This window comes from Cornus florida, unplaced genomic scaffold (assembly GCF_030987335.1).
Source record: "Cornus florida cultivar Cherokee Brave unplaced genomic scaffold, ASM3098733v1 CherokeeBrave_3.0.0_Hap2_Chr06, whole genome shotgun sequence".
NCBI lineage: Eukaryota > Viridiplantae > Streptophyta > Magnoliopsida > Cornales > Cornaceae > Cornus > Cornus florida.
Window position 1 is genome coordinate 54,001,557 of NW_026775576.1, and position 12,261 is coordinate 54,013,817.

The following is a 12,261-nucleotide window of genomic DNA, read 5'->3' on the forward strand; positions in this document are numbered from 1 at the left end:
CCTTTCCAGCCAAAGGGATGAAGGGAATATACACCCCTTCAGCAAAAAAGACAAAGAAAAATGTGGTATTTGAACCCACACCCTACATGATGATCGAGCATTTTCTAAGCCCAAGAGACATCACAAAGGAATTGAATCAGAACGCCCAACAGACATCACATGAGAATTGAACCTTTTCTAATCAATCCACCGAGATGATCACATGTGAGATTCAAACCTATGCCTATTTGGACCACAACGTGCAATAGCGCGTAAAAAAGCTAGGTCTCTAATTAAATATGTTTTCTTAATTTTGATTTTCTATTGATATCATGATTAAGCTAAGCTTTTCCTAGTATAAATCAAGAAGAAACATATTCGAACGTGTACAATATACATTGATAACATGAAAGTTACGTACAAAATACATGTCACATAATACAAGTTATAGAGATCGATGTATATACACCGGACTGTTTCCAAACCGTTGTGCTATCTATGTTATAATCATGTGTTCTAGACATATATAATCACTAAAATGCAATTTAAATGTTCCATGTGAACATATTTAAAGTCAGTTATGACACTATTTGAATAATGTTTGTAGTGATCAGTGCACAACAAATATTATAAATTGCTTTTAAAGTCTATTTTATGTACACGGACTCCTATGAATATTTTTGCCCATTATCCACAAAGGAGAATTGAATGATTCACATTTTTAGTATTATTTGATTGAGTCTTTGAATGATATAATTATAATATTAAAATATTCAATTCGCATTCCGATGTATGTACATTAACTATTCTATATGTTTTATTGAGTAGACTAACACACTTTTTTAGAAGAATTTCTGGGAAATATATTGTTATTGAGTGGGTATTGAATCATAAGTTATGAATAATATGTATTTGTTGTCTCTAATCAGCTTTACATGCTCTAGTACATGAATAGAGATAAAGTGGCCATCGCCAAAAGAGCCGAAGGTAGAACACCAGAAGAGCCGAAGGCTAATTGCCAACAAAGTGGCAGCAAGCTGAATGCAAAACATTAGAAGAGTTGAAGGCTAAAAGCAAAAAGAGCCGAAGGCTGATTGAAAGCAAAGTGGAAATAGTAAACCGAAAGCAGAACACTAGAAGAGCAAAAGGATGAATGTAAGAAGAACCGAAGGTTGATTGCCAATAAAGTGGCAGTAAGCTGAAGGCAGAACACCAAAAAAGCCGAAGACTAAATGCAAGAAGAGTCGAATGCTAATTGCCAACAAAGTGGAAGCAAGCTAAAGGTAGAACACCAGAAGAGCCGAAGGCTGAACGCAAGAAAAGCAAAAGGTTGATAGCCAACAAAGTGGCAGCAAGCCGAAGGCAGAACACCAGAAAAACTGAAGGCTGATCATTCAAACTCGATCACCAAAGCTAATCCCGAAGGCTGATCATTCGAACCCGATCACCAAAGTTGATCCTGAAGGCTGGTTATCTGAAACCGATCACCAAAGTTGATCCCAAAGGCCAATCATCTAAAACCGATCACCAAAGCTGATCCCGAAGGCTAATCATCTGAACCCGATCACCAAAGCTGATCCTGAAGGCTGGTCATCTGAAACCAATCACCAAAGTTGATCTTATAGACTGATCATCCAAAACCAATCACTAAAGCTAATCCCAAAGGCTGGTTATCCAAAGCTAATCACCAAAGCTGATCCCGAAGGATGAACATCTAAAGCCGATCACTCAAGCTGATACCAAAGGCTGATTATCTGAAGCTGATCACCAAAGCTGATCCTGAAGACTGATCATCCAAAATCGATCACCAAAGCTGATCCCAAAGGCTGATCATCCGAAGTTGATTAGTACTGTAGCTAATCCTAAAGGCTGATCATCTGAAACTAATCACCAAAGCTGATCCAAAAGGCTGATCATCTGAAGCTAATCACTATAGCTAATCCTAGAGGCTAATCATCTGAAACCGATCACTAAAGCTGATTATCCGAATCCGATCACTAAATCTGATCCCGAAGGCTGATCATCCGAAGTCAATCACTAAAGCTTATCATCCGAAGCCTATCAATAAAGCTAATTCTGAAGGTTAATTACCCAAAGCTGATCCTGAATGATGATCATCCAAAGGCGATCACTAAAGCTGATCCTGAATGATGATCATCCAAAGGCGATCACTAAAGCTAATCATGAATGTCGATCATCCGAAGCTGATCACTAAAGCTAATCACAAAGGTTGATCATCCGAAGCTAATCACGAAAGCTGATCATTTTAAGCTGATCACTAAAGATGATCACCAAATAAAATCACCATGTTGATCACTAAAGATGGTCATCAAGGTTATTCACCATCATTATTCATTAAGGTTGGTCACTTAAGGTAATCGTGAAAGTCGATCACTATCAGCCTGAGTAGATCATGAAGACTTAACACCAACGACCTAAACAGAATAAGCTCAATATAAGGCACAACCTCATCACAAGGGGGGCAACTTAGCGACAACAGAAGTTATACTAGCAACCTTTAAAGACCTTCATTTTGGGTCCCTTATAAACGCCAAAAGGATTGATATGAATTATCGCTATCAAAGAATAATATCGCATCCTTTCAAGTGACATGACCATTAGTTCACTATAATTAATCCATACAATTCAAAGCACCAATTACGATTAATTCCCTCCAGCTATGATTGCCGCATCAAGCTAAAGGAAATTGGGGGCAAAGTATAGAGGAAAATTTTCCTACCAATCGCAAAGCTCCACGTATACGCAACTATGTAAAAAAAGCCAGCCCAAAGAACAAGGCCAGAGTATAAGGGCTCGAACCAAGAGACTAGTCCGAAGGACCAAGGAAAGCCCCATACGCCAAGGAATCCCAAAAGTAACTTGCAACCCAGAAAGCCAAATACAAAGTATTTACCAGCACTGCTATAAGTAACGCACACAACTATAAGTAACGCACGAACAACAAATTGCAAAGAATCAGGGAATTGATTGAGTTTTCAAAAAGGATGGTCCTAAAAAGGTTCTATGAAAATCTCTCTTTACAATATAAATAGGACAATGCATGTGTCCAACCCAAGTTGGATGTTGGTGACGTGGCCCAATCATTGTAAGATAAGTGTCCAAAAATAATTAAAAATAAATAAATTTAAGTTGAGTATTGCCCAATTATTCGGGTTTGACCCTTTTTTTAAAGGGACCAAAATAACCCTATCTTCTCCCTCTTTATTCTCTTTCTCTACCTCTTCTCCTTCATCTACGTCTCAAACCCTATTCGTTGCCACCACTACCGCCACCAACAGATCCAACAACACATCTCTCTTAACTCCTCCTCAATTTCCCTCATCATGAACCCCATACCAAACTTCTCAACCTCACCAAACTTCTCCCATCAGACCCACCCTCACACAGAATACACATTCGTACATGTCATAGCCCTGGAGGTGAAGAAGATGACTGGTTTATAGAGCTTGATTTAAAGGGAAAAGCCCACCGGTTTACAAGCGAAGATCGATGATCGATTTGAAGAGGTTAATTTGAGTGCTTTCGCCGCTCGGTTCATTCTCACCATCTTCAACAACGTCATCAATTCATTCTCACCAATTACAAATCCAAACACATTCATCACTAATTACCACCACTGCTCACCCACCAAACATAATCCCATCACCAATTACAAACCCCAACTCTTGCTGCAAGACTAAATCAGTCCCATACATACCCAGATCATACCCAAATCAGTGTTCCCGTTCGCCCAAATCAGAGCTCCCGGTGCCCCAAATTAGAGCTCCTCTGCCGTTGATAACTCCAGTTCGCCACTTGCTGACGTACTTGACTACTTGTGAACGTTCTTCCACACGTACCGATCGTGGGCGTCCTACCGCCGTTCCGAGTTCGCCGTCTAGTCTTGCCGATGTTACTCCTCGCGGTCTCTTCTATATACATATATATATATATATATATATATATATATATATATATACAAACACACATATATATATATATATATACACAAACACATACGTACCCTTTTATATATATACCCAATATATGTGTGTAATATTGGATATATATCCTGCCGACAATTATGTGTGCAAACATGTGTGTAATATGGGTATGTGTACGTGTATATGTGTGTATAATCATATATGTATATATATCGTGAGTTGGTGGGTAGTAAGTGGCTGCGGCGGTAGTGGCAACCTTGATGTGGTATAGGGTTTGGGATGTGGGTGAAGAAGAAGAGGTAGAAAGAGAATGAAGAGGAAGAAGAGGGAGAAGATAGGGTTATTTTGGTTCCTTAAAAATGTTAGAGCAACAGGTCAAACTCGAATAGTTGGGCAATACCCAACTTAATTCTAATTTTATTTTTTGACACTTGTCTTATGTTAATTAGGCGGGATGAAGTTCATTCAGGTTGGACACAAGCGTTGTCCATATAAATATGGGCAAAGGACCCTAATAAAAGGCAGGTTGTTCTCACTAATATTTTGTTTCTTCTTGCTTTTGAATATTTTTGAGTATTTAACAATTTTTCATTGTTCATAATTAAATATTTGAGTATTGAAATTCTTAGATTAAACCTCGGTGTTCGGTCCTAAATTTTATGCACCCACAATATGCAAAAAAGGACATTGACAAAATTAAAGTAATTTATTGAAGAAGTATAGTCTGTTCATTATTTCCAGAATTTAGACAGGTGTGCATATAGGCATATGCATTATGAAATCAGTGGTTACACAACTTCACGTAGGTAGAGATCAGGTATGCATACTGACTTTAAATTCTTTATACATTAGTTGTAATATTGGGGCAACAAATTGATCCACCGCAGAACAATTGTCACGTCCCGAGCATCACTTCATTTTTAAAAGCTAGCCATCTGTTGAGATGGTTATGCCATTATGGGACCATGAATACATAAATCGACCAAAGGGATATTAAAATGCATTCTCTTTGTTGACTAAATTATTAATCTTTTTAAAACCAAAAGTTCGTATAAATAAAAATTGTGTAGACGTCCTCATTAGTTATTTATTTATTTATTAATTTGATGATACAGTGTTGGTTATGTTAAATATAATAATAATAATAATAAATAAATAAATAAAATATATAAATGTCTTATTGTGTCATGAGTACAGAAGAGCATAACGTACTAATTTTTTAATTTTTAATTTACTAATATTTTCTAGAATTTGTTCTGTTGTTGGGATCCATTGACCCGTTAAAAACGAGCTGGAGTCTTTCTTTAACAAAAATAGCTCGCTGGAGTCTTTCTTTAACAAAAATAGCTCGTTGGAAGTCTATATATGTTTTGATTAGGAAACTTGTATTGTTATATTTCCCCCTATCTCTTTCTGCCATTCTTTTCATATATATATATATATATATATATATATATATATATATATATATCCCAAGTTGTAACTTAAGTCCATTATTAGTTGATAAATATATTCCCTCTCTCTTTCTACCATTCTTTCATATATAGCTTTGTTCTGTTGTTGAGATCCATTGACCCGTTAAAGACGAGCTGATGAAGTCTTTAACAAAAATAGCTCGCTGGAAGTCTATATATGTTTTGATTAGGAAAGTTGTATAATATTTCCCTCTCTCTCTTTATGGCATTCTCTCTCTCTCTCTCTCTCTCTCACACACACACATATATATATGTATCCCAAGTTGTAACTTAAGTCAATTATTAGTTGATAAATATATTCTCTCTCTTTCTGCCATCCTTTCTCACACACACACAGATATATATATATATATATATATATGCTATCACAAAAGTGAAAAACAACCCTCAACTATTTCTCACACATATATATATCCCAAGTTGTAACTTAAGTCAATTATTAGTTGATAAAATACATTCTCTCTCTGTCACCATTCTTTCATATATATATATATATATACATACATAAATACATACGCAAAAGGGTTAAAAAACTCAAGTGCTAGCACAAAAGTGAAAAATATTCCCCTGAATTATCTCGGGTTATAAATCAACCCCTCATTTATACAAAAATGTTGCAAAAAGGACTCTCTTGATCACCGAACCACATTTTTAGACGCTCAAAGGGTCAAAATTATCAAAATACCCCCACTTATTAATTTATATAAAAGTTATAAAATATCATAAACGTACAATACTCATAATACCCTTCAGGGAGCATCTTGCAAGTAACCAATTGTTCACTTTTTTTTTTTTTTTTTTTTTGAAACTTTGCCTAATAATAATAATGATAATAATATTAATATTAATAATAAATAATAACTAATAATATTAGTAGTAATAATAATAAAAATAATAATAATAATAGTACTAGTAATAATAATAATAATAATAATAATAATAATAAATTGCTTAGTTGTAAGATATGTGAATCACTTTTAGAGTCATTGCGAATTAACAACAATAATAATAATAATAATACTAGCAGTGATAATAGTAATAATAATAAAAATTTAAAGTAATAACAAAAATAAATTGCTTGATGGATCCATATACCTATAAACAAGTTTCACAAGCTCATAAATTATCAAAATAATAATATTATTATTATTATTTAAAATAATAACAAAAATAAATTATTTGAATATATATACACTACAAGAAAAATGGTTATTAGTGACCGTCTTTTAGGGACAGTACAAAAAACTGTCCCTAAGGACACTATTTTTGGGGCATGGTCTTGCTTAAAAAATTGTCACTAAAAACACTATTTTTTGGCACGGACTTTAATTATCGTCTCTAAAGCCCAAATAATTTTCCCACCTTTGCTTACTACTATCGGGGGAAACTTAAAACCTTACCAAATATAATTAAAAATTAGTCTTTAAGGACGATAAATATACTGTGACTAATGTGAACTTAAAAAACGACGACGTAGTTTTTGTCAAGAGGTATATATATCATTGCTTAAACCCACTACATAACTCTGCTCTCTCTCGTGTTGAAGTTGTTCTGCACAACTCTGCTCCCTCTCTCTCGCGTGGCCTCCATTACGCAACTCTGCTCTCTCTGTGGCGTCGAAGCCCTAGCTTTCTCTCTTTGTCCCCTCTATAGCGCGAAAAAAGCTCTCCCTCATTGAAATCTCTCTCTCAAACCTACAGATTCACTTTTGCTCCCTCAATGTTGGTCTCTATTTGCCAGCGACGACACACAGAGAAAGAGACCCTATCTGTAAGTCCTAATTTTGGGTTGAAGACTTCGGTTTCAAAACCCTAATCTGTAAGTTTCCTTTTTAATCACTAGTGCATGTTCTGTTTAATTGGATCGCCTGATTTTCTCCTAAACAGTCAAAACACCCTTCAAACATTAGATTCTCATGATCCAACTGTCAGTGTTATTTATAATATTTATGCTATTATATTAATTTCAATCCATCAATTACTTTTTATTCGATCACTATTGAAGGACGAATTTATGAAATTATGCGTTTTTAGGGTTTAAGCTGACATTTATGAAGTTAAAAGGTTCAAAGATTTGCATACAGCGTCTAGGTCTAGGTCTCCACAATCAATACTACGCCCGGTAAAACAATTCGAAAGTGACCAATACCCATATTGTATGGGATTTTTCTCTATTAGATCCAAAATATACATGGTTATTAATATCTATTATCTCTTATAATTACTAATTATAATTTGTTTTAAATCTAGATACTGGGCATATGCAAGAGCAGCACCTTCGGCAACTGCTATGTGGAATTATTCAGTGGATTGATCCTCCTGATGCCATCTCAAAAACAATCGATTGTGGAAAAAGTGAAAGGTTATATTCCTGTAGTCCCAACCCTCTTTCTGTGATTACTTTTCCTTTGATGTCTTACCTGTTATTTTGTTCTGTTCAGTGAGATGCTTGATGGTTGCCATGCACTTCTGTTAATAACAACGGTAACTAATCCCTTTGTGTTTAACCAACTTTTGAAATCTATACTATCAGCTTTGCAATATTCTCTTGTGGCCCTTCAATATATATCTTTAATTTAATGTTTTTTGTTAATTACAGTTGCATTCACATTACAATGTCCTTTTATGACATATTTATTTTGTTCACAATTTTACATAAGTTGACTCTTTACCTTCATGTTCAGCCCTTTTGGCACTCTTAGCCTGTTGTCTGGCTTGATGTGTGAAGTTATAAAAGTTCTTATGGTAAAATACACTGAAGAGGAGACATGGAGTTGGGTGGCATGTGATACTTTATTAGATACCTGGACGGCACTTCTTGTGTTATATGTTCCATTATTTACTTTTTCAGTATCTTGTCACATGTGCATGCAATTCTGAAAACACTCTCATTCTTTCATTTATCAGTATATTTGGAAAGAAACGTTGGGCAATTTGATGGTTATTTTCTTCCAAATCCTCATTCTGCGTTAGAAGCATTGTTATTATAGGTAAATATTATCAAGTATTATTGGTGTAAGATGAGGTTTGAAAAATATGATAGTTGCTTTATTAAGTACATTTTTCTTCCTCTACTAGTCTAATAGCAGCTCATAAACTTAAAGTTTTGCCATTCATCCACAACTATTGTGTATTACTGGTCAAAATATATTACTTCCACCAGAAGGGATAAATGCGGTAGCCAATCTCTTTGCCTTGATTGTAGAGTCTGAATTAAAGGGTAACTATGATGTTTATACTCTATTTTGCTTTTCTTTTACTTATTTAATGATTATTATTGGTAACTCTGATGTTTATTTTGGTAAAAAAAAATATATAATTTGTGGAATTTCAAAAATGTAAATGTAATGAGTATTAATGTCAAATAGCTAAGGTTGTATTGTAATTAATAGCCTTTTAACTTTCTGATATATAGATTAGGACCATTCTTGAATAAACACAGAGTGACATTTGGGAATAGATCATCTTCCTATTGTATACTGTAAGATAGACATACTTCTATAAATAAACTTTGAGAATGAAGGGCAGATTCAGAACAATTCGTGTTCCCTTTTTATGCTTTTATCTTCCTTAATCAGGTCTTTAGAACCTTTTATTTGGGATAAGCCCTAATTGAAAGATCTAATTTTTTTATTTTCTTTGTCTTACTATACAATTTTCTTAGTATTTATTTTTTTGTTGTCATCCTTGTATTAGCGTGTGTTTTGCTGCCTCATATTTGGTCCAACAAAGTGTAGTTGATGTCATAGTCAACTCAACTTCACTCCATAACTCCTGCTCCCACCTTTTTGTTGCCTTGTGTTTTTGAACATATAGGAACCTATAAAACAATTGAGTGATGTTATATAGTATTATTTAATGAAATATTTCCTGTTATATATGTGCTTTAGTTTGATGAACTTTTGGCATAATAAAAAATAATATTGCAAGTGGACTTGTGTATTTATGAAATAAGTTTAAGTTTACTCAACTAGCTTTATTGTTTAATTTTACATATGTAAGAAAACTCTTAGTACTTCTTTCCAGAAAAAGAATTGTTTGTACTTTTGTCTACTTGGCAATTGCTTCAACATTATACAATACAAAGTTATCTTGGAGCCTTCATTTATATTTTTCTTTGCTGGTCCCTTCAGTTCTTAATGTTTAAGGTCTGTTTATATTTCACTTAAATTTGATCTTGTTACATATTTTTTTTTTTTTTTTTTAAATCTGGATCAAAATTTATTGTTTGTATGAGTCACATTATTGGCAGTTTTTGGAGTACCAGCACATTTACAATTTACCTTATGAAATTTTTTATATGATCCATATATTTGATCCATCTTTTTGTGTATCTTATCTTTCTTCTCAATGAGACCAGATTTATATAGCAAAAATGGATTGTTGCAGTTCTTTTCATGGTACAGTTCTTGTCTACGCCAGCGAGTCAGTAATGATCTACCTATTTAGAAGTATACTTATGTCTTCTTTAACAATTTTGATTGAAAAGGACACTGCAAGTTTAATTATTACATTATATATTAGGGATGATTTGGTTCAATTATCTCTGGAAGTCTACAAAATTATCACTTACTGCAATTAGTTGGGATGTAGGCTTTTTTTTTTAAGTTAATGTAAATGTCATTTATTGTATTTCTAATTCATGTTTACAATGTCAATCAGTGAAGCATGAGCTATCTTTTAGCAGTGTTCTTGGACCCAATGTTATTTACAACTCCAAGAACCAAGGTGATTCAGGTTCCGGTGGACACTTGCATATGTTGTCTACATCAGTTCTTCATCGACCTGAGCGACCTGATCAACCTGAATGCCGATATTTCATTAGCATTGGGAGCTGCAAATATGGATCTGATTGCAAGTACAATCATCTTATGAAGAGAAGCTCAGCTATTCATCTTTCAGCGATAGTCAGCACCATTGCCACAACCACCTGAATGACCAATTTGATTGTCTTCTCTTTAGTGAATTGAATATTAAAGACATTTAAGCAGTCTTGCTGAATATTTAGTTAATACTGTGTAATCTTCTTGGTTATTGGATTATTTGAGTTGGTATGTTTTGTTGAATATTTGGCTAATTGTATTGTGTTGTAAACATTATATTGTGATAATGGTTTATTTTGTTATAAAAAAAAATAAAAATAAAAATAAAAACACAAAATCTAGCACAGCCAATAATAATAATAATAAATTAATTAATAAATAAATAAAGCATTAGGTACAGTTTCTGAGTTTCCTAAATGTCACAAATATAATAAAAAATTAAAAAAATAAAGCATTAGGGACAATATTATTTGGGACAGTAAGTCCGTTTCTAAAGGTTGAGCTTTTTGGTGACAATCAATTTTTTTTCGTCCCTAAAAATCTTTTACGATGCGCTAATTATTGACTGACGGATTTGATCATTAGTGACGGTTTTGGGGCTTTTTAGGACACTCTTGACTGTCACTAAAGCCCTATTTGTTTGATGGATATTACCGCATACCTTACGTTAAAGACCCTTTAAAATATATATGTAAAAAAAGGCATCGATAAGATTTAAATAAGTTATTGAAGACATGCATTATGAAATCAGTGGTTACGCAACTTCACGTTGGCAGAAATACTGAAGTTGTCACGTTCCGAGCATCACTTCATTTTTAAAAGCTATCAATTTGTTGAGTTTATGCCATTATTGGACTCTATGAATGTATAAATTGACTTAATCAACCAAAAGAATATTAAAATGTATTCTCTTTGACTAATTATTAGTCATTTAAAAAACAAAGTTCGTATAAATAAATATTGTGTAGACGGCCTTATTATTTAATTATTTATTTGATGGTATAGGGTTGGTTATGTGAATGGTTGGGCATGATGATTATCCTTATATCTATCACATTGGACTTAAGTCACATGAAGTTGGTGAGGGAGTTTGAAAGCAGCAAAATTAAGTTACAATAGTAGAAATGGGAGCAAGAGCGTGCGCGAAGCATAAGAGCAAAAGAATTTGGAACATTTCTTACATCACATGTTGAACAACTATTATCAAGTAATCATTTGTCCTTGGATGATGAAGATGCCTTCAAGCAACCCTACAAGGTAAACTTAAAGAATCTTCTTTTGGTACCCAAATTTTCTTGGGTCCTTGGGAGTTAGGTAATGGCGCATAAGTTCCTTTTGGAACCCAAATCCTCTTAGTCCTTATCCTCTTTCTAAATGGACAATTTTGAATTAAGTGTCATAATTTTTTTCAATAATTGCATTTAGGATATTGAAAAGAACTTCTGTCAAATGAATCATTTAAGAACTTTCTCTTTTTCAATAAATATGCATCTTTAATATGAGGATCATACACTATCTCATTTTTTAAAAAGACACTTCCTTGATTACCAAGCATAATACTTAAGTTCTCATTTTCTTTGGTAAACTTTGCTAAAATGTCATTTTGATCATCAATGATTTTCTTTAGAAACTCATTTTCTGAAGCTAGATCAATTGATGAGGACTATTTAAGGAGTACACATTTCATTTCATTTTTCAATGATTCATTTTCAATTTGAATCTTTTCTAATTTTTGCATAAGACAATGATTTTCCTTTTTCAAAGAGCCATTTTCCATTTGAACTTTTTCATTACTTTGAGAGAGATCATGGTTTTCCTTTTAAAAAGAAGCACATTTCACAAGCATTATTTCTAGCACACCATGTAACTCTTTGAACGCATTATGCAAATCATTATACTCATCAACTAATTCATTATAGGAAATTTCTAAATTAAAAGATTCATGATTAGAATTTACCTCATCTTCATTGGCCATGAGACAAAGATTAACCAACTCTTTGATGTTACTTGCGTCTTTGCTAGAAACTTGGAGAGCTATACT

At 33.5% G+C, this 12,261-nt stretch overlaps 1 protein-coding gene across 12 annotated transcripts; it reads left to right on the plus strand.

Moving 5' to 3' along the window:
* Positions 1–6,936: 6,936 nt before the first annotated feature.
* On the plus strand, positions 6,937–10,760 carry LOC132311548 (zinc finger CCCH domain-containing protein 12-like). Of its 12 annotated transcripts, none has more exons than XR_009483054.1 (5): positions 6,937–7,168; positions 7,648–7,759; positions 7,839–7,881; positions 9,758–9,826; positions 10,060–10,758. XR_009483054.1 is itself a non-coding variant. In XM_059809482.1 (5 exons), exons 2-5 carry the CDS (start codon positions 7,659–7,661, stop codon positions 10,329–10,331), a joined length of 507 nt encoding a protein of 168 aa, XP_059665465.1. In that variant the 5' UTR covers positions 6,937–7,216; positions 7,648–7,658; the 3' UTR covers positions 10,332–10,760. The 12 variants fall into 12 exon arrangements, 6 of the variants coding, with proteins under 6 accessions (XP_059665465.1, XP_059665464.1, XP_059665467.1 ...); XM_059809482.1 differs by having other exon boundaries at positions 6,937–7,216; positions 9,758–9,848; positions 10,060–10,760; XM_059809481.1 differs by having other exon boundaries at positions 9,758–9,848; positions 10,060–10,759.
* The last annotated feature ends 1,501 nt before the right edge of the window (positions 10,761–12,261 follow it).